General features: G+C 38.1%; 1 protein-coding gene across 1 annotated transcript in view; it reads left to right on the forward strand.

Annotated features, from left to right (window-relative positions):
- The window catches only part of PTCRA (pre T cell antigen receptor alpha), a 48498-nt gene extending 38903 nt beyond the window's left edge, over positions 1-9595 (forward strand). The window contains exons 3-5 of the mRNA XM_074190166.1: positions 1410-1730; positions 2733-2774; positions 8188-9595. Of these exons, the coding sequence (XP_074046267.1) occupies positions 1436-1730; positions 2733-2774; positions 8188-8354 (504 nt within the window). The 5' untranslated portion in view covers positions 1410-1435 and the 3' untranslated portion in view covers positions 8355-9595. The remainder of the gene's footprint in view (positions 1-1409; positions 1731-2732; positions 2775-8187) is intronic.
- The last annotated feature ends 14231 nt before the right edge of the window (positions 9596-23826 follow it).

Consider the following 23826-nt stretch of genomic DNA (forward strand, 5'->3'; position numbering starts at 1 on the left):
TGCTCTTTCTGACCCTGGGAACTCCTGCTCTTCCCACAGGTGAGCTCTTCTCTCCTTGCTTGGCCTATCCTGTCCTTCCTTGGCTATCTGGTTTATCTTCTGGATTTTTGCATTTAATCATGAATGGGGGTAGGAAATGGGGTAACTGAAGTCTTCCTCTAAGGTTCCAACAGGAAGCCCATGATCTCATTCCTTCATTCTGTCTCTTTCCCTTCCCACTCTCTAGGTACCATACCTTGAAGTTTCCAGGCTCTTGGTCCTGAATGTTAAAGATAAAGAGGAGAATGGGGAGTTTTTAGATCCAACTTGGAATCAGTCTATCATGTCTATCAATGACAGATTGATTGTCTCTTGTCTCTAAAATAAAAAATATGTTTTTAGCCTGGCATTCAAGGCCTTGTACATTCTGGCCTCAACTTAACTTTCTAACTTGATTTCAGCTTTTCTCCTTTTGACACTCTACAATTCTAGCCAAATTGGACTACTACCTACCTCTAAGTTTTTTGGGCATTCCCACCTCATCTCCCCCCTGCTATCTAGGAGTTGAGTCTAGTTGTGTGTCAGAAAATATATACATATAACAAGAAAACAATAGGGACAGGGAGCAATTGAATTAGAGATGGTGCAGTATAGCTGGCCCTGGAGTCAGGAGCCTGAGTTCAAATCTAACCCCAGACACATATTACTAGCTGTATAATCCTGGGAATTTGGCCCATTGCCTTGAAAATGTAAAAAAAAAAAAAAACAATTTTAAAGGAAGTCAGAGGAGAAATCAGAGTAGGCTAAAGTAATCTAGGAAGGCTTCATTGAAGAAATGGGAGCTAAATTTAGTCTTGAATGGACAAGTGGATAAGAAGTGAGAAAAGAACTAGGCCTATCTATGTATATGAAAGATCACAGAATTTCCAATGCCAAGGGGGAGGGTCTGGGAGCCCACCTCATTCCTAGGTTCCTAGAACCATGGCTTCATATATAGAGAGAGAAGAAGCCAAAACTGGAAGTAATCTTAGAATATGAAATATCAGGGTACAGAATATAGAAAATGAAGCTTCAAAGAGGCCTTAAAACATGGAATATTAGAGCATGAATGTCAGAACTGAAAGAGTTCATAGAATCTGAAATGTCAGAACATAACTGTTAGAACTGGGAAGAACCTTAGAGACTATGGAATCCAACTCCCTAAACTTACTAACAATACTTTGCATTTATATTGAGTTTTAAGGACTCATTTCACTTCACCTGCACAAGAACTCAACATTATTATCATCATCCCCCTTTTACTAAGGCTGAGAGAAGCTAAATGATCTGCCTTCGATCAGTCATCACACAAGCTAGTACATCTCTGAAACAGGATTTGAACTAAGGTCTTCCAAGTCAATGCCACCTAACACATGTTTGTCCTCCTCCAGGTATATGTACTGCTCCTTTCCCATCAATGGCTCCCCCACTCACTCTGTTGGTAGATGGGAAACAGAAGACGTTGGTGATCTGCCTGGTCTTTGATGTCTCTCCTTCCTTTGCGGATGGCTCCATCTGGTTCTCATCTGGCAACGGCACCACCTTGGATGCTTTCACTTATGGCCCCTCGCCAGAGGGGGATGGCACCTGGAGCAGTCTGGCCCAGCTTTCCTTTCCTGCTGAGGAATTGGCTTCCTGGGAACCTCTGGTCTGCCACACTGGGCCAGACTGGCAGCATCAGGGTCCAAGTACCCGTCCTCTTCAGCTATCAGGTATGGGTCTCAGGGAGTAGCAGCATTCCTCAGGGCTAGACTGTATGAAGACAAGGGCCCTGTCCTGATGGAGCCTAGAATTTAAGTATTCTCAGGTTCCTTATCTCCTGGTACCTTCCCTTCCTTTATCCCAGTCTTCCAAGAAAGTCAGATGGAGAAAAAACTGTCTGAGAAAACTCTAGTCTTCAATTTGAATTAATCAGTTAGGATTTCCAAGCTGATTCTATCCTAGAGTAGCCAAAATTAACCTTAAACAAAATTGACCTTAAACAAGTTAATTTTCTTCCCTGAATCTAGGATGCCTCCTCTGTCAAATAGAATTAATATTGCCTAAAATGTCTCTCACAGAACTGTTGTTTGCATTAGATAACATGTGAAAGTACTTGGGGAAAAAAAGTTGGGACAACTAGGTAGTGCAGGAGATAGAGCCCTAGCCCTGGAATCAGGAGAACCTGAGTTCAAATTTGAACTCAGATACTTGATTCTTCTTAACTATAAGTTCCTTGGGGAAGACACTTATCCTCGACTGCCTTGGGGGAAAAAAATTAAAAGCATAAAATACCATTGTGAATGCAAGAGAGGCCAAGGAAAAGCATTGAGAGAAAGGAAAATTGAGCAAGTCCTCACTCACAGAAAGAATTTTGCCTTCAACAAACGTTTATTATGCTTCTGTGGCTTGGGAATTAATAACTCTTTGTCCATCAGACTCTACTTAGGCTCACAGAGTTCTTGACTAAAAAGGGCCTTGGAGGCCACTGAGTCTAGCTTCCCCTCCCCCATATTACAAATAAAGGATTCATATAACATGAAAAGGTTAAATAATCTATCTAAGGTCCCATAGGTTATATATAGAAGAATAAGGATTCAAATCCAAGTCTGCCTCTAAATCTAAGATACTTTCTATCATACTATGCTGGAGATGCTAATATGACAAAACTTCAAAGAGCTAACAGTCTATCTGAGGTTCCCAAGGATTTAATCCTTTTTATTTGGTTTTGGCAGGTGAGCCCACTGGAAGGAAGTGCCAGCAGGACCCAACCACTGGTGAGTGAATAGTGACAAATAGTGAGAGTTTGGAGGCCAGGATGCCTGTATCCTGTTGAGTGTAAACCTAAACCCCCCTCCCCCCCAAAAAAGAGGGGAAATCTCAAGAATAGTGAGAGAGAGAAAAAAATGTACTTCAGTCTGTCTTCAGATTCCAATGGTTCTGTCTCTGGGATGAATTGCCTTCTTTATCATGAGGTCACCAAAGAAGTTGCTTCAATATTTTCCCCACATTTGTTATTACTAGCTGTATTTCCCTTTGCTTTTTCTTCCCACTCTCCTTTATTCTATTCTCTCTCTCCTTTCACTCTGTCCCTGTTTAAAAGTATGTTGTATCTGAGTACCTTCTCACATGATCTCCCCTCTCTATCATCCATTTCCCCTTTCCCTCCCCCATCCCGCCCCCCCCTTTATCCCATCCCTTTCCTCTCATTTTCCTCTAGGGTAAGATAGATTTCTATACCCTATTATGTGTGCATGTTATTTCCTTTCTGAGCCATTTCTGATGAGAATGAAGTATCAGTCTTTCCCCTCTCCTTCCCCTGTTCTACTCTATGGAAAACTTTTTCTTGGCTCTTATGTGAAATATCTTAGCCCCTTCTTCCTCTCCTTTCTCTTCCTCCCAGTTCTTTCCTTTATCACACATTGACTCCATCTTTTTACTATATTATACCATTATATTCAGCTCCTTCCTATGTCCTGTCTATATATGCTCCTTCTAACTGCTCTTATAAATGAGAAAGTTCATATGAGTTATCAGTATCTTCCCATGCAGGAATACAAACTGTTCAACATCATTAAGTTCCTCATAGTTAGTCCTTCTTGTTCTACCCTTCTATGGTTCACCTGAGTCTTGTACTTGGAGATCAAACTTTCTGTTCAGCTCTGTTTCAATAGGAAAATTTGAAAGTCCCCTGTTTCATTGAAAGTCCATCTTTTCCCCTGAAAGAGGATGTTTAGTTTTGTTGTGTAGTTGATTCTTGTTTGTAAACCAAGATCTTTTGCTTTTCTTAATATCCTATTCCAAGTCTTATGAGCCCTTAATGTAGATGCTGCCACATCCTGTATAATCCTGACTATAGAGCCACAGTAGTTGAATTGTTTGTTTCTGGCAGCTTTTTAGTATATTTCTCTTTGACTTGGGAGTTTTGGAATTTGGCTATAATATTCCTGGAAATTTTTCTTTGGTGACCTCTTTCAGGAGGGGGTCAGTGAATTCCCTCAATTTCTATTTTACCCTCTGCTTCTTTGATCTCAGGGAAATTTTGCTGCATTATTTCTTGAAAAATGAAGTCTAGGCTTTTTTCCTGGTTGTAACTTTCAAGTAGCTCAATAATTTTTAAATGATCTCTCCTGGATCTGTTTTCAAAGTCAGTTGTTTTTACAATATTTCACATTTTCTTCTAATTTTGCAAGGTTTTTGAATGGTTTTATTTCTTCCTGATTTCTCACAAAATCATCAGCTTCCTTTAGTTCCATTCTGCATTTGAAGGAGTTATTTTCTTCAGAGAGCTTTTTTATCTCCTTTTCCAGCTGACCAATTCTGCTTCTTAAGGCATTCTCATTTGCCTTTTCTGTTGCTTTTTTCATTTGGTCTAAACTGGCTTTTTTACATATTATTTTCTTCAGTATTTTTTTTTTGTATTTCTTTCACCAAGCTACTGATTTGGTTTTCATGATTTACCTGCATCGCTCTCATTTCTTCTCCCAATTTTTCCTCTACCTCCCTTAATTGCTTTTGAGCTTTTTTTTTGAGCTCAGCCATAGCCTGAGCCCATTTTCTATTTCTCTTGGAGGTTTTGGGTACAGAAGCTTCAATTTTGTCATCTTCTGAATCTTCTATGGGACCAAAGTAATTTTCTAAGGCCAGATTCTTCTTTTTCTTTTGTTTGCTCATTTCCTTAGCATATGACTGATTTACCGCACTTCCAAGGCTTTGGGAGGTTTGGGGGATAACCTTAAGGACCTTAATTCTTCCAAGGTCTTATGAGAGACTCTGACTGCTCTCTTGCCTGTGTTTTGGTATGTGGATGACCACAGGCCCTCCCCTCTGCCCTGGAGCTGTGAGGAGAGTCCCTGCTCAGCTATGGTAGTATGGGAACCCAAACTGCAACCCGGATTTGGGCGTGGGCAAATAGCTGAGTCTTGACTACTCTGTAGTCTCCCCATCCCCCTACCTACCCCCTTACTTCTGTGGGCTGGGCTCTGGAGATACAGGCTGGCTTCCCCGATTCCTGCTGCAGGTTCTCACTCTGGTGTGGCAGAGTTCTTTCACCACTCCTTCAAGATGTTCCCCATGATCCCTGGGCTGAGGTCTGGAAACCACCCCCTCTGCCACTGACCCAGGCACCCCCAGAGATCTAGGCACTCGGTCTGGCTGCGCTGTGCTGCAGGCTGTGGCTGCTGCTGTGCTCACAGCTGCTTTTTCCAACCCCTGGCCCCATTAAAACAGACCTTTCCCGTGGAACTTCTAAGTTTTCTTGGACTGGAAAACTGTATTACCAAGTCTTTCTGTGGGTTCTGCCCCTCTAAATTTTGGCTAGTCATAATTTGACCACTTTTGGAGTTTTTTGGGGAATGAGTTTCTGGGAATTCCTGCCTTCACGCAGCCGCTTGGCTCTGCCCCCCGCCCTTGTATTCTGTTAAAACAAAAGTGCTACAGGGTGATGCTGATCAGCCTTGATTTACAGATCCTCATCAGAGATAGGCTTGACTCCCTGAGTAACCCTAGGGCAAAGCCCTGACCCCCTCTGGGCTGCTCAGTTGTCCCATAACTTCCCTTCTGGACTTCTCTCCTAACCTGACTTGAGGGTTAAATGTCCAGAGGTTGACTACTGACTATTTCAGTTTTCAAAAGATTAATCTGTAGGACCACCCAATTATTAATATAGCTCTTAAATCTCAATCTGTATGCTTCCTAATTATGGCCAGCCAGTAGAAATCACTGGCTTTTAGCAGGGTTTTTATTCAGATTGAATGGTAAGAATAGTACCTACAAAACATTTCCATATTTCTGGAGTACATTTTCCCTCAACCATACACAGCATCCTTGGAAAGAATGAGTTTAACTGTAGAGTACAATGGTATTGAGTCAGGGGGCAAAAACAACTTGAAATTCATGAAACTGCAGGGCCTGGAAGTCCTTTCTCTTTGTAATTTATAGAGTCCCCAAGATCTGATACTCTCTATAACCAACTCTATTCTCTGCTGCCAAAGAGCCCCTTCTTTGAAACTGCTTCTTCCCTCTGTATCCATGTTTGTATGGAGTGTCTTCATTCCCACAATTGTGCTTCATGTTCTCCTAAACCAACCAACTTTTGACTTGCTGGATAAGCTATTCCCCCCCAGGAAAGTTACTGTTAGATGCTTTAACTAATGGGGAGGAGAGGGAGAAAAAGGACAAAACTTCCACAGTCTAGGCCTTGACTCCACAAGAATGAAAGTTTTGTTCTTTAGCCATTTAAAATCATACTTGTTCAATAAGGTTTATCCCTTTAATTCACTCAACAAAATATTCCCCAAAAGATTATAGTTATAGATATTTCTTTTTTCTACTTTTATTTTATTTATTTTTCTAATTATATGTAAAGATAATTTTTAACATTCATTTTGTAAAGTTTTCTCCCTCCTACCCATCCCTTCCCCTTACTCTGGAATAGCAAGTAATCTGATGTAAGTTATATATGTGCAATCATGTTAAATGTATTTCCATATTAATCATGTTGTGAAAGAAAAAATCAGAATGATGAAGGAAAAAAAACAAAAACAAATTTCATCTACTTTCAGATTCCATAGTTCTTTCTCTGGATGTGGATGGCATTTTCCACAGAAGGTCTTTTAGAACTGTCTTTAATCATTGCATTGCTGAGAAGGGTTTAGTCTATCATAATTGATTATCACACGATATTGCTGTTAAGATATACAATGTCCTCCTGGTTCTGTTCACTTTTCTCAGGATCAGTTCAAGTAAGTCTTTCCAGGTTTTTCTGAAATCTGTCTGCCCATCATTTTTATAGAGCAATAACATTCCATCATTTTTATATACCACAAATTTTTCAGTCATTCTCCAATCGTTAGGTATTCCCTCAATTTCCAATTCTTTTTCATTACAAAAAAAAAGCTATGAATGGCCCTGGAGCTAGGAGGATCTGAGTTCAAATCTAGCCTCAGACACTTAATTATCTAGCTGTGTGACCTTGGGCAAGTCACTTTAATCCCATTGATTTGCAAAAAAACCAAAACAAAACAAAAAAAGCTACTATGAATATCCTTGTTCACATGGGTCTTTTCACCTTTTTTTTGTGATTTCTTTGGGATACAGACCTAGTAATAGTACTGCTAGATTAAAGGGTATGCACAGTTTTATTGACCTTTGGGCAACCAGAATTGGTTGGATAGATTCACAACTCCACCAACAATGCATTTAAGGTCCCAGTTTTTTCATATTTCCTCCTACACATAGCATTTTCCTTTTCTGTCATGTTAATCAATATGATAGTATTATAGCTCAGAGATGTTTTAATTTGCATTCCTGTAATTAATAGTGACAGAACTTTTTTTCATAATGCTATAAATAGCTTTAATTTCTTCATTTGAAAACTGCTTTTTCATATCCTTTGACTATTCAGCAATTCAGGAATGCTTATATTATTATAAATTTTAGAAATGGGGTCTTTTTCAGAAACACTAAAAATTGCTTCCTAGCTTTTATGGATATTTCTTTACAACTGATTCAACACTTTATTACATTCTGGGCTTTATGGACTAGGGATTAAATCAAAGATCAGCTCACATGTAAAATGGGAAGAAATCCTCTCCATCTCTCTCATTACATTGATCAGAGTTCCTAATCTTTAAAAAATCTTTGTTATCCAGTCATTTTTCAGTTGTATCTAACACTAAGTGACCCCATTTGGGGTTTTTTTTTGACAAAAGATACTGAAGTGGTTTGTGATGTCTTTCTCTAGCTCATTTTATACAATAGGCAAACAGGGATAAGTGACTTGCCCAGGGTCAAATAGCCAAATTTGAACCTTCCTGATTCCTTACCTAGTACTCCATCCACTATACCCCTAGCTACTTTTCTTTACAATGTTGCTATTAAATAAACTGTTCTGGTTCTATTCATTTTACTCTGCATCAATTCATACAAATGATCATTAATTATAGCATAGTTATATTATATTACATTCAACCATATCCCAATTTATGAGTACTCCATTCATTTCATGGTTTTTGCTATAAATATTTTTGCATATTTTAATCCTTTTTTCTTTTTCTTTGATCTTTTGGTGTATGGGTTTAGTATTGGTATTGCTAGGTCAAAAGGTATACACAATTTAATGATTTGGGAAGCACATTTCCAAACTGCTTTATCTCAGGCATCTCTTTATCTTTTTGTTTCTTCCACCAGGACCACACAGTCTCTTCCAGACACTTATCCTAGGGGCCATTCGGATCATCCTCTTCAAGCTGCTTATATTTGATGTGCTAATGACCTACAGCCACTTCTGGGCTCTGGGGATCACAGCCACAAACAGTCCTAACCTTGGGATCCAAACTGGGAGGTCAAGGGTCTGACTTCTGAGTTAGAATTTCCTTTCCTCCTGCCTCCAACATATGAAGATATTACTGGATCTTGGCTGAACAAGAAAAAGAACTTTGAGCCCAGTGGAGGGAGGCTAAAGGATGGGGAATCTAAGTACATGACTGCCTCATGTTTATCTTATGAGAATACTAGTGGTCTGATGATATTGTTCCCTATAGTTGGAACAATCTCCATTTTCAGCCAGCAGACTAATTACTTCTCTCTCTTTTAAAGTCCTATTCACAAACAGCATCCTCCATGAAGCTCTCCTGAGTGAAATAGAGGTATCAAATGTTTCCCCACCTAATGAACTCTCTAAGTTCAATTGTGTAAATGTTGTACCAAGGTGAGGTTGTCTTTCCAGAGAAATCAACTCTGCAATTTCTCATATTTGAGAAGTCTATGTGCCCCATCAGAATTCATGCTATCTGAGGTCAGGGTCCATAACACTTCCATAACACTAGGAACCTGCCTAGAGCTTCAACTCTTAGAAGTCCAAGGCCTGGAATAAATACACACACACACACACACACACACACATACACCACACACACACACACACATACACACAGATGAAGACAGGAGATTAAATACATAATTGAATGTAATACACCTTGGGAACTGTCAAGAAGTGGGAATGGACCAGGATGAAAACTTGCTACTCAGGTCAAAAAATATTCAGCTTGTTCTGATCGGATGACTAAATGAGTCTAAAAAGACAATGTTAAAAAAAACTAGATTATCTCCCATCTTTAGAAATAGGGGAGCAGAAGCCTTGGAGAGGTAAGACGTGAGAAAAATGTGAAGATGAGAGTCTGGCAAGGAGTAGGATGGAGAATCAGGTTTCCAGATTGTCTCACCACCCTGAGCTACCAGTACTGCTCCTAGGGTAAGCAAGCAGAGCAACTTCTAAGTATCACAGCATCAGAGAGGTGACAATCCAAGGATGAAGAAAAGGAGGTATTGATACTGATACAAAGGGGATGTGCCCAGGATTGATCAGAAGTCATACAGAACAGACACAAAGTGCCCTACCCACTGTGCTGCTAAGAGAGAATGAGTGATTTCTCCTCTCCTATTCTTATCTTCTCAAGGGAAAGAGAGGCTTCTTACCTAATTTGTTCTTCAAAACTTTGTGTTGCTTTTTACTTCACCATTTGTTTGAAAAGAAACTTGTTTCTCTGACATAATAAATTCACTGATTTACTGTTTTCTTGTGGTAAATGAAATCCAGAGGGTGGTAGCTAATGGTGAGATACACAGGGAAAAGAGATAGATTTTATTATGACTAGAAATTTCCTGGCAAAATTGGGGACACTGAACAAAAGAGATTTCATTGATTTACATTTTTATAGTTTCCCAAAAACAGAGAATCCAAATCAAAGTCCAGACACACATGAGTCATTGCAATCCTGATGAGAGGAATTAAATAGTTGAACTGGAGTAGACTTTTTTGGAGGCTGTAACTGCTTCAGGCACCTCATTTCCATTTTTCTTTATGTAGAGATTTGAAAGCAAAACCATTCTCCAAGGAGCAGAGTTGTAAAGACTTAAACTAGAGAGAAAATTACAGAAGATACTGGAGGGGCAGCTAGGTGGCGCAGTGGATAAAGCACCGGCCCTGGTGTCAGGAGTATCTGGGTTCAAAAAAAAGATCCTGGGGAAGAATGGCACTACTCAAATAAAGATAGGGAGGGGCCAGCCCAAAGGGGTGAATTATATAAGGAGGGAATATGCTGTGCCTCTCTACTCAGTAGAGAAAAAAAAATTGAATTTGGAGCCAGGGACCTTGGTTTTATGCTACTACTTACTTCCTGTCTGACCTTAGTTAGATTAGTTAGATCTCTTAACCTTTGGACCTTTAATCCTTCATCTGTAGTAAAAAAAAAAAAAAAAAAAAAAAAAAAAGATTAGGTTAGATGATCTCTAAAGGGCCCTTCCATTTCAGAAATACCATTCTATATTTTCTGCAAAGATGTCTTAGAATAGCTTTTCAGAGCTGCTGGAATGAAAGGAAGAATATGAAACAAGACAATCAGAACAAAATAAAGAAGTATTTTTAAGAGCTTATCTTGGTGATCAGCAGATCAGATCTCCAAGGTCCCACCTGGTTCTTTGACTTAGTTTGTACAAGGTAGAAGTGGAAAGTTCCCAATGAAGAAGAGAACTTAGATGAATGCTTTGGGGAAAAGATATGGTCAGAGAAAAGGACTGGAAAGGAATTCATGAGAGTTCAGTTTCCTCCTTTGTAAAGTGATATTAGACTAGATAGGGCTGGCACTTGTCAGGAAAAGGGGAAAAGATGGCAGGAACGAATGCTAGAACTGAGTAACATAGGTTCCTCCTAGAAATTTTAAATGAGCATGGGACTGAGCCAAAACCTTGTGTAGACTTGATGAGAAGTTTGTGAAGGAAGTTAATTGGGGAATGAGATCATTCCATATATAGTTGTGCTTTGCTTTAGTAAGTCTCAATATTAAAATACCAAATTAAGTTAACCCTTCATTTTATGACAATTATTTACATTACCAAAAAGAATGATTTGATTTACAGTGGTATAGGGTGTTCTTTGTGCCTCTAAGTTAAAACTGAGCCATTAAAAAAGATTAATGCCACAAGGTTGGAAACTACTTTTTACTTTTTTAAAGAATATCAAGACAGTAGACTTACAACTGAAAGACCCAATAGGTCTAATAGGCTAATTCCCTCTTTTTTAAAGCTGAGGAAATTGAGGCCCAGTGAGGATTGAAGTGACTCATCCAGGGTTAGACAGATAGAAACAGAATTATGATTTTACTCAGGTTCCTTTGAAAATCTAGCCCTCTTCCCCTGTGTCATCAGGATAAATGAAGCTATTTTCTAAGCCAGAATATAAGACTACTGGTTAGGGAATAGTATAACTTGACTTTAAAAAAAATTCTCTTAGCAGAATCAGGAGAACATTGTACAGAGTAACAGGAATATTATACCAATGATTAACTGAGAAAGAGTTAGTTACAGTGATCAATGCAATGATCTACAACAATTCCAAAAGTCTCATAATGAAAAATGTCATCTATTTCCAGAGAGAACTGATGAAGTCTGAGTGCAGAATGATGCATGTTTTCTTTTATTTATTTTTCTTGCTTTTTGATTTTTTACAACATGGTTAATATGTAAATACTATATTTCCCTATGTATAAGATACAGCTTTTTTTGAAAAATTTGGAGTCTAAAAACTGGGAGCATCTTATACAGTGGTGATTTCTTACTTGAATTTCCCCCTTTTTCCCACTTGTCTTTGCACTCGTTGTTTCCCATTTGTTAGTGGTATATTAAGTTACGTTTTGCCATGTTTTACCCAGAAATGGCTCAGAGAAGATTTTTGTACCATGCTGAATTCAAGTTCAAAGTGATCCAGTTTGCAAAAGTGAATGGAAATCATGCTGCTGAACATCAGTGTGGTTCTCCTCCAACTGAGAAAACAATTAGAGATTGGCCACCAGAAGAAGAAACCCTACTGAAAAGTGCCACAGCTGAAGAAGGCCATGAGAGGCAAGTCAGTCAAATGGCCTGATTTAGAAAGGGAACTGAATAGATGGATTGAAGAGCAAAGGGCAAGTGGAATTCCTGGGCCCACAAAGTTGGTTCAGCCATGAGGCCAGAAGAATTGTTGATGAAAAAGAAGTGAATGATTTCAGAGGACACAATTGGTGCTTCAAGTTCATGAAATGGAATGGACTAAGCATGTGACCATGCATGAGACTTGCCCAAAAGGTGCCTGAAAGCTAGGAGCAAAAGGTCCTTAAATTTCGTGATGAATAAAACTCGTTTTATTATGTAATACATTTTTTTAAAATTTCAGGCCCCAGAATTAAGTTATGTCTTATACATGGGGAAATATGGTATGTTTTACATGACTTCATATGTATGAGGGGTACCATATCTCTTTCCTTCTCAATGGGATAGGGAAGAAGCTAAAGGGAGGGTGAGAATTCAGAAGTGAAAATAATTTTTTTAATTAAAAAAAGGGAAAAATTCCTCTTACATACAATAACCTTGGAAACTCAGTTCCCTTCTGATGTAAGGCATGTCTAAACAGCAAAAAGCAGTTCTCAGTCCTCCCCATCCTGGTATAATAATAATAATAAAAATGATCACAGTTAGCATTCTGATAGTATTATTGGGCTTATAACTATTCTGAGGATAGAGAATATAAATGAGGAAATTGAAGCATAGAAAAATAAAGGGAATTGCCCCCAAATCCCATAGGTGGAAGGCAGGAATAGGACTTTAACCTAATTCTCCAAACTCCTGCTCCAATACTATTTCTGTACAAAGTGTCCTCTATCCATGCCTAGGGAGAACTATGAAGCCCAGATGTTAACTAGGAAGACCAGATATCCTAAGAAAAGTGCTTTGGGAATCTGGGTGTTCAGCTCTGTATCAAAGAGTAGAAGGCAGGACTGGAGAGAGAGATGAAAACCCCTAGACTTGGATCATTGAGTTCTCTTAGTAACAATAAGAAGTGATTTGGAGGAGTCTATTCTCCTTGTGAAAGGTACACTGGCAGAAAAGGGATTAAAAGCTACCTTTCAAGATAAGGGCCATTTTTTCTTTTATTTAGTTTTCTCAATTATATGTAAAAATAATTTTTGACATTCATTGTTTTAAAAATTTTGAGTTCTTAAGCCTAAAGCGTTTTAAAATTGTGCATACCCTTTGATACAGAAATAGCACTGCTAGGTCTGTATCTCAAAGAGATTTAAATAAAAAAAAGGAAAATGGCTTATTTGTACAAAAATATTTAAAGCAGTTCTTTTTTTGTGGTAGCTAAGAACTGGAAATTGAGAGAATGTCCATTAGCAAATGGCTAAACAAGTTTTGGTATATGATTAAAATGGAATATTATTGTGCTATAAGAAATGATTTCATTAAAACCTAGAAAGACTTATATGAACTATACAAAGAGAACACTATAAACAATCACAGCAATATTGTACAATAAACAACTGTGAATTACTTGACTATTCTCAGCAATACAATGATCTAAGACAATACCAAAGGACTCACGATAAAAAAAAAAAATGCTGCCTTCAAGGAAAGAACTGTTATTATCTGAATATAAACTGAAGCATACTACTTTTCACTCTTTCTTTTTCTTCCTTCCTCCCTTCCTTCCTTTTCTTTTTTTCTTCCTCTCTTCCTTTTTCTTTTTTCTTTGTTCTTTCTTTCTTTCTTTCTTACTTTCTTGCACAAAATAACTAATTTGGAAATGTTTTGCATGATTGTACATGGATAACCTGTATTAGATTTCTTAGGGTCTCAGGGATAGGGAGGGAAAGGAAGAATAAATAGAATTTGGAACTCAAAACTTAAAAAACTGTTAAAAATTGTTTTTACATGTAATTGGGGGAAATAAAATATTTTAAAAAATTAAAAAACTGAATTTCATATACTCTTCCTCCCTCTCTCTCCTCCTTTCTCTTTGAGAAGGCAAAAAAATTGATATCAATTATACATGTGCAGTCATGTAAAACATTTTTTCATATTAACCATATTAACCAAGAAAAAACATCAAAAAAAATTAGGAAAGTTTTTAAAAGTAAGCTTTAACATGCATTCAGACTCAATCATTTCTTTCTCTGGAGGTGGAAGCAGGGTCATTCTTTTTTTTTTGTTTGTTTGTTTGTTTTGGGTTTTTGTGGGGTTTTTTTGGTTTTTGCAAGGCAAACAGGGTTAAGTGGCTTGCCCAAGGCCACACAGCTAGGTAATTATTAAGTGTCTCAGACCGGATTTGAACCCAGGTACTCCTGACTCCAGGGCCTGTGCTTTAACCACTATGACACCTAGCCGCCCCTAGGGTCATTCTTAATATGATAATCATAATGACAGCTCGTAGTTATAGAAGCTTTATGGTTTGCAGAACATATTACATCCATAATCTCATTTGACCTTCACAACATTCATCTGAGATGGAGGCCAGTTTAGCAGTCCTTGGCTTCATTAGAATCATTCATTCAATCTATTCAACAAGTATTAATAGAACACCATTTTGTTTCCTTTTAAAATGTTTTATTGATTTTTTAATCTATCAATCTGATTATCTTTTATTTAATTTTTCACCCACTTACCAATGACTCCTCTTCACCCTCACAAATAAGTAGTCCCAGACCTGTTTCACTTCCTTTTTTCCTCTCCAATCATTTCCTCCCACACTGCTTTTCTGATAGCATCAACCTGAGTATTATCCCCCTAGCCCCTCCAGTTCTGGATCCATGAACCATGATCAAATTATGTTAAATTAGTTTACTCCCCAAATATCTTACTCATTCTCCCTAGAACTTTTTGTACCAAAGAGATCCTCCCCTATTGGTGTTGTTTTCCTCTGAAAGCTTCCTGAGGTGAAGAATCATCTTTCCTTTTATATAACACCTGTGGGTAAATCCAAAGAATACCAAGAAGAGCCTTGTCTTGAGAAGCTTATATTCTAAAGACATGATATTTAAAGGGAACCAGAGCAATTCAGTTTTGCCAGGAGGAAAACTATAATTTCATATCAGTACAGCATTTGCTATTCAGTGTAAATTATGTATGAACACAAAAGATATGTATGTCCATATGGATAGTCTAAATACATAGACATAGCTCAAAAGTGGCATGGATAATTATCTTTAGAATCTGGTCCAACCTTCAAGGAAGACTATAATTTCTGCTTTGAGGAGAAACAGGAGAAAAGCTATCACTGGGCATTTGCTCCTTCTCTCAACTATCTTTAAGGGAAACATCATACTAAAATTGAATCTATCTTATCCACTCAAATATTGGTAGTCTAGGGGTATGAGTTTGACTCAGAAGAAAAGCTGCGGGGTGGCTAAGTGGCATAGTGGATAAAGCACCGGCCCTGGAGTCAGGAGTACCTGGGTTCAAATCCGGTCTCAGACACTTAAGAATTACCTAGCTGTGTGGCCTTGGGCAAGCCACTTAACCCCATTTGCCTTGCAAAAACATAAAAAAAAAAAAAAGCTGCTTCTCTGGTTGCACTTACATAGGAAGCATAGACCTTATACTCCCCAGTTTAGCTCTTTCTCACTAAATGATGATTATATAAAAGACCATCACAAATAGCAAATAAAGCCATATGTTCGAGCAAACAGAAAATAGAAATCAGAGACTTATATACATCAGACTAAACTAGAGAATTTTAAGAGGAGAGGAGCCCTTTAGCTGGGAGTAAGATGCCATCTCAGCTAAAACCAAAAGGGGAGGCCTAATCTCACCCAAGGAGGTTCATTCTATCAGATGATAGGGAGGCAAACTAGAAATCAGAGATATGTTGAAGGGCCAGCTTCCCTAAAATGTCTGTAGCTTCTTTCTGTGTGTGTCTCTGCCAAAGACACTCTGGAAACACAGATGTTTCTCTCCCAAAAAGCTCTGCCACCAACTCCCAAATGAGATTCACAGAGTTGTCTCATGCTCAGCATTTTCCTTGCCAATTTAGAATCACATGTCCTTTCTATCTACAAAGTCACATGTAAAAAAATCTCAGGCTTGGTTTGAAGCCTAGTTACAATCATTGGCAAGCCAAGTACACATGGCAAGATAGTAGTATAGGATGGGGGGGGGGGCAGGAGGTAGTAAGATTAGTTCAAGTTTCTGCTCAAACAATGATTAGCTTCATAAGCCTAGACAAATCACCCATCCTCTCTGTAATTCACTTTTCTCATGTGTGAAATAGAGATACAAAAGATCATGGCAAATAATGACTAAAGAGACTACTTCTGGGAAAGTTTGTCCTGTCTCAAACACATATTGGCTACATGACTGAGTAATTAATTTAACCCCTCAGCACTCTAAAATTGGGGAAGGTGCTTATTTGCTTTTGGAAAAGGAATTCTTCATTGAAAGTTCCCTATATCAATGAAATCCTAGATCATGTTTTAAAATTTTTAAATTAAAATTTTTAAAATTTTAGAATTATACTGTATATCACTCATTTCACAGGGTTATCAAGAGAAAATTACTTAAGTCTCCATTTAAGTGTAAGTTATAACTTTTATTAAAGACTCACAACAGCATTCTGGGGAGGGGAGGGATTCTATATTAGGCAATTGCAGTTCCATTTGCCCCCTCAATTCTGGATTGAAAAAAACCTGAGTAAGGTAGCAAAGGCACTGGAAGCTAATGGGGTACCTACCTAATAAGGAATGACTAGCCAAATTATGAAATATGAGTTATTGTATTGTATGAAATGATGAGATTTTCAGGTCAAAAGATCCCTGTGAACTGATAGTGAAGTGAGAATAACTAGAATAATGTACACAATAATAGCAATATGATAAAGAAAAACAATTTTGAAGTACTTAAAATATCTGATTAATGCAGTAGCAAAGATTCCAGAAATGAAATATGTTACCCATTCCCTGACAGAAAAGATGGATTCAAGGTGCAGAATAAGACTTGGGTTTGGTTTTTTTTTAAAACATAATCAATGTGGAAATTTTTTTCTTTATTCAAATTTGTTATAAAGATTATTTGGTTGGGGACAGCTAGGTGGCGCAGTGGATATATCGAGCACCAGCCCTGGAGTCAGGAGTACCTGAGTTCAAATCGGACCTCAGACACTTAATAATTACCTAGCTGTGTGACCTTAGGGAAGTCACTTAGCTCCATTGCCTTGCAAAAAAAACCTTTAAAAAAAAGATTGTTTTGTTGGGGAGAGGGGTATGAAGGAGAACAAAGAAATGCTTATTAATTAAAAACAATAATAAAATTAAATGGGGAGGAGAAGAAACACTAAACAAACAAAAATCTGAGTATGGTTTGAAATTGCACCCTTAGCATCATAGATATTTAAGTCTGTAGGATCTCTCCAGCAGCAGCGGCAATAGGGTTCCAAGACAACCTCCTCCTCTTCTTCCCCACCCCCAACCTCCCAAGCCCAGGCTCCTGGTGCTACAGGAGAAAGGAAACAGAGGTGGGATCTCAATCATTGTCAGAATCCTTGCCCCCATACTTTGGAGTTAGAGACTTTCTTGAAAAATCCATTTGTTCCTGCTGTGAGTGCCTGAGCATGGAGGCAACAGTTGAAAAAGGAAGAGAGACTCTTGGGGGGGCCTTTTCTTCCTATTGTCTATACTTGGTCCAGAATCGAGGACTCCACTTTCTACTTGACCCCTCAATCACCCCAGGGTGATGATTTACAACCTTAAAAGTGGCATTCTATGAAACTCAATGTCCCTGAGCCAGTAGAAAAGTTGGGACATGGATGAGGAAGGTCCAGTCCTCTTCAGTTGGGCCATTCCAAAGAGAATCAGGTTAGATTGAAAACATGTGTTGTTGTTTTTCCTATCTCACCTCACACCAGGAAGGAGATGAACTCTGGAGAAAATTCGTGTAAGGAATTCTTGCAAGTCAAATCCTATTCCTCCTCATTCCTCTCCCTCCCATCTCCTTCTCCTGGAGTCTAATCCTTAGACCAAAGTTTTGTCCTGATTCCTGATTTGTGAGACAATTTGGTACAATAAAACGAGCACTGGATTGCCAGTCAGAGAGCATAAGTTTAAAGATCCCCAGGGATCTTGGGATCTTGGAATCTCTGGAATTCAGACTGAGGGAGTGTCTTTAGAACTGGCTAAAGAAAGGCCTAAAAAAGAGTGTTAGTATCCTTAGCCCTTAAAATTCCTTTGAAGTTCTTCTCTTGTCTCTAGGACTGGCATGGTGGGGAGCTTTGGACTGATTTAGATGATGGGAAAGAGTCTGCAGTTTACAGTCAGTCTCCAGGGAGCCTGCTGGCTGGGAGGTAGAGGCAAGAACTGGGGGCAGAATGAGGAAACCTGCACTTTGCATGTATTCAGAACATCAAGTAGAGGTGGCTGGGTGAATGTGGGAGGATGCTGTAGGACTGAAGGGAAGGGGGAAGGGTGGGAAGGGACCATCTGTTCCCCTGGCTTCCTGCCAGGTACTGGGGTCATCAGAGAGATGGAGGGATCTTAGATTTAGGTCATCTAGTATAATCCCTTAAATTTACAAATGAGGAAACTAGGATCTGGAGAAAGTTGCCCAAGGTCACACATATTACAAGGCAGAACTAAGCCTGAAAGTTGGTTCCTGTGACTTCAAAATTAGCTCTTTTCACTGTACCCCCTCCTCAGAAATAAGGAGAAATCTAGTAAGGATGGATGGTCACAGGAAACAGTGGACTCACCTGCTATCATCATGGTGTTTGACCCTGGACAAGCTTCTTAAACTTCTATGTGCCTATTTCATACAGAAGTCCTCAAAATAAAGTCACCAGGCGGATCCCTGAGACTCTTTCAGAGGTCATTGAAGTAAAAATCATTTTTATAGCAATACTAACAATACTAAAAAATCATTTTATAACAATACTAACAATACTAAAAATGTGGTAAATATCAATAGATATGGTATATAGTTTTTGGTTACTGTTGTTCAGTGCTCCAGTTATGTCTGACTCTTTGTGACCTCCTTCAGACTTTCTTGGTAAAGATACTGTTTCCTTTTCCAGCTCATTTTATAGTTGAGGAAATTGAGGCAGAGTTGAGTGACTTTTCCAGAGTCACAATGATATTAAGTGTGTGAAGTTGGATTTGAACTCAGGAAGACTCATCTTCCTAACTCCATACCAGGGACTCTATCCATCTAGCTACCCTAATAAGCTATAGGCAAGGGTGGGAGTAGGATAGAGCAATTTCTAAGGTTGTTAAGGGGTTATGGAAGTATGTTTTGCAATTCTGCACATGTATAACCTATATAAAACTGCTTGTTTGCTTTCTTAATGAAGAAGGGAGTGAGAGAGAATTTATAACTCAAAATGTTTAAAAAATGAATGATTAAAAACTTTTACATGTAATTGAGGGAAAAATTAAGATCAAAAAATTTGAAAATGACAACCTTAGGAATTACCAAGTAAATCATAGACAGGGTAAAGATGGAAGGAGTTCCCACACCAGGAATTCCCTACACAGAGGAAAATCACAAATCATCCAAAAAAGGGCATTGCCACAAAAAGCTTACATATGAATATAACTTGTATACAAATCAATTTAATACATAGTAGAGAATGAAAAGGTCAAGTGCCCTAGGAAAGTCAGAGGAGAGTAATAGTAAATAAAAGTATCAATAATAGTTCCCATTTTTATCCTATTTTAAGGTTTACAAGACCCTTTCCTCAAAACGATGCTGTGAGGCAGGAAGCATGAATATGAACATCTCTATTTTACAAATAGGGGCTGATAGGTTGCTCAGTAGTTGGGCCTGATGTCATATTCTTTCTGAGTTCAAATCTGTTCTCTAGACCCTGACTAGCTGGATGACCCTGGGCAACTCTCTTCACTCTGTTTGCCTCAGTTTCCTCATCTGTAAAATGAGTTGGAGAAGGAAATGTCAAACAACTCCAGTATCTTTGCCAAGGAAACCCCAAATGCAATCATGGAGAATCTGACTGGACTGAACAAAAACAAATTTTACAAATGTGGGCATTAAGGCTTAGAGATAAGGTGAAATAACCCTTACCAATGGGAAAAGTCTCATTGTATCTTTAAAACAAATGAAAAAAAAATTTAAATGTGATGTTTAAAAAAAATTACATGCAACCTGTGCTTCAATCTCATTTAAGAGAATATCCTAGGGGAGGCTAAGTGGTACAGTGGATAGAGCACTGGCCCTGGCATCAGGAAGACCTGAGTTCAAATCCAGTCTCAGACACTTAATAATTACCTGGCTGTGTGACCTTGGGCAAGTCACTTAACCCAATTGCCTTGCAAAACCAAAAAGAAAAAAAAATAGAGTATCCTATATTCAAAGATATCCTCTCCATTTTATAGTAGAAGAAATGAAATTTAGAAAGATAGACTTGTCCATAATCTTGAAACTAGTAGTAAATGGCAGGAATGATTATCTCCTTTGAATGTGGGTATGTCTTATCTCATGCAAATAGAAAGAATAAATTTGATGGATGAATGAACGGTATGAAATTTGAGGCCCCAACAAGTGAAGTAATCTACCCAAGGCTACAGAGCTAGTAAGTAGCAATTGAACTTGAAAAGTTCAATTTGAAAATTGAAATGAAAAGATCTGTGCACATGTAATCAGATAGGGTTTAGGTTTGAAGCCCAGTTCTGCCACTAAACCTTTGTTAAGACATTTAACCTTCCTAGTTTCACTTTCATCTGTAAAATGAAGGTAATATCCGTAATACGTGAATCACAAACTTTAAAATGTCATATATATATTATTATTACTATTATTTGTTTGTTATTATTATTTCCACTAAACCAAAGAACTTCCAGTTGGATAAAACTGTGTGACCTAGGAGAAAGCTGGATATCTCTTTTTTGGAGTAGGCTCTATCCTTTCATTTCAAGGCAGTTTGGGGGAGAGATGTGGACATGAATCAATTTGAATCCCATATCTGGCACCATGAGTTAGTAACTTAACTTCTCTGAACCTTAATCTCCTAATTCATAAAAAGGAGTAAACAAGTATCACCTATCTCAAGAGGTTGTTGTGATCAGTGTGCTTCCTCATTTTCCCTTCTCTGCACATCATAATTTATGTGACATAATTTCTCAACATAGTCTCTTTATTCACGGTAGTGCTTCTTCTTGCAATGGCCAGCTGTTCTACATGTGCCCTTGATTTCATCCATCCTTGCTTATCTAGCAGAATTCAGCTATTTTTTTTTCAGTCATGTCTAACTCTCCATGATCCCACTTGGGGTTTTCTCTGCAAAAATTCCAGAGTGGTTTGCCATTTCCTTCTCCAACTCATTTCATAGATGAGACAATTCAGGCAAAGAGAATTAAGTGACTGGCCCAGGGTTACATAGCTAGTGCATATCTGAGGCTAGATTTAAACTCAGGAAGATGAGTCTACCTGTCTCCAGGTCTGGCACTCTATCCACTGTTCCACTTTGCTTCTGCTCCAGAAGAATGTCTCCATATAATCTCCCATCTACTGGTTTCTTCCTGTTACTTACAAATATGTTCAATCCTCTCCCATCCTTAAAATACTTTTCCTAAATCCAAATAGCCCTTCTCAATGTTATATTATAGTTTTCCTTCTTTTCTCAAACTCCTAGAAAAAGTGGTACTTAGCCTCCATTTCTTATCTCTTTGTCCCCTTTTTTACCTCATCATTATACTGAAACGATTCTCCTCAAAGCTACCAATGACTCTGGCTATATAATAATATTAAAAAATTGTCAAATCTCCATCCTCATCCTTCTTGCCCTCTGGTTATTGTCTGCCACTGACCATCCTCACCAACTAGACACTCTTTCCTATCTGAGATCTCATGATACTGCTTTTTCTTGGTTCACTTCTGCCCATTTCTAGCTCCTTAGCTAAATGATCATATTTATCCTGCCTCCTAACTCTGTTGCTCAAGACTCTGACCTGGCCTTTCTTTTTTCTCTCTCCATTTTCTCACTTGGTGACTTTGTCAGATTCAGTGGTATATTTTTATGTGGATGTCTCTGAGTGCCTAAGTCATTCAATAACTCAATCAATAAATATTTATTATGCACCAGACACCATATTAAGCTCTGAGGCTATAAAGAAAGACAAAAACACAAAAACAGATCCTTCTCTCAAGGAGCTTATGTATTAATGGGAAGGTAAAGGTATTTATTAAATATAGGCACTACATTAAGTGCTTCACAGATATTATCTTATTTTATTCTTATAACAACCCTAGAAGGTAGATGCTTATTTTTATTCTCATTTTTCATTCAAGTAAACTAAGGCAAACAGGTTTAGTGATTTGCCCAGGGTAGCACGGTAAGTTCTCAGATCAAATTTAGATTCATATCTTCTTAACTCCAGGCCCATCCTAATTTCCTAACTCCAATTCCATCTATTGATCCTCCTAGCTGAGAAAGGGAATATGTAAATAAATAAGTAATATGGAATAGATTTAGAACATATATATATATATATATATATATGTATATATAGTTAAAATATCTTATGGGGAAATCTCAAGTAATTGGGGGAAACTAGGAAAGCATCCTCCACAAGGTAGCATTTTAACTGAATCACACACTGCTGTGACAATTAAAAAGTTGGAGAGACATAGTTTCTGCGTAATTAATCATTTTATTAATAATGCTAGCATTTTATTAATAAAAGGGTCAGTGGCACTCTCAAATACCACAGGTAAATTATAATGGTGGGCTCACAGTTTATAAAGGAAGAGTAGGTGTTCCTGAAGGTGACAATCAACTTTGATTGGTTAATAATGAGAAAATGAATATTATAATGAGTAGACTTATTCTAATGAAGGTTTTGAGATAGCCCACTGAAATAACCAAATCTTGATCAAAAAAGATTTATCAATTTTTATATCACAGTTCTGATAAAAGGGAGAATGCACATTTCCCCAGACCTAAGTAAATACAATAAACAGCAACCCTCCATTTGCCTAAACTTAGGAATATTTTTAATGCTTTGATTAGATTTTAGTTGGGTACACTTTTGAGCAAGATTTCCCACACTGGTTGATTTCTGAATGAGGAAGTAGAAAATGGGAAAAACCTTGGTCCTAATTCAGTAATTAGTTGTTAATACAAGAGAGAAATAATAATTTCTCTCACTATGTTAGATATTTTGAAGGGGTTGTTTCTCCAGCAGCACAAATTATAAAATGTCCAAAACAGAATTCATTATCTTTCCTTTAAAACCCACTCCTCTTATGGACTTCCTTGTTTCTGTTGAGCGCATTACTATCCCTATGGTCATGAAGGTTTGGCCTTCTCAAATCCTTAAACTTCATCAACCCACATATCCAATCCCTAGTCACCCAGTCCCTTTTTTAGCTCTACCCTCTCTCATATATCTATTTTCACTCACTTAGTTGCCACTTTCCTTAAGGTCCTCACCATCTCCGGCTTGAAATACTGAAGAGACCAACCTTATTAATTTCCCTGCCTCAAGTCCCCTCCCAGTTCATTCCAACCTCCACACAGCTGCCAGCATGGTTTTCCAAAAGCACGGTTCTGTTGACTCTACTTTTCAACAAATTTCAAGAGTTTCCAACCAACCCTAGGACTTTGGGTTTGAAAGCCCTTCACAACCTTGCTCCTTTCTACCTGCTTTGTTACATATTCTTCTTCATATTCCTGAGGCCAAACTGGTCTTCCTTCTGTTCCTCCTATAAGCACTCCATTCCCAATCTTCCAGCTGTGTCTAGAATGCACTGCCTCCTCAGCTCCATCTCTGAATATCTCTAGTCTCCTTCAAGACTCAAGTGAAGGACTACCTTCTATATGATAATTGAAGATATTAGTGAGAATGATAATTTAATTCAAGTCTAAGCTAAATGGGAAAGCCTTTCCCAATTCCCCTGAATTCTATACTTCCCTACTGTAGAAAGCTTATTTAACCCTAATTGGTCTCATATTATCTTCCTTATTAGACTATGAGTTCCTTAAGGGCAAGAACTTTCTTTTGCCTTTCTTTGTAC

The sequence above is a fragment of the Macrotis lagotis genome, chromosome 5 (genome assembly GCF_037893015.1).
Source record: "Macrotis lagotis isolate mMagLag1 chromosome 5, bilby.v1.9.chrom.fasta, whole genome shotgun sequence".
In the NCBI taxonomy this organism is placed as follows: Eukaryota; Metazoa; Chordata; class Mammalia; order Peramelemorphia; family Peramelidae; genus Macrotis; species Macrotis lagotis.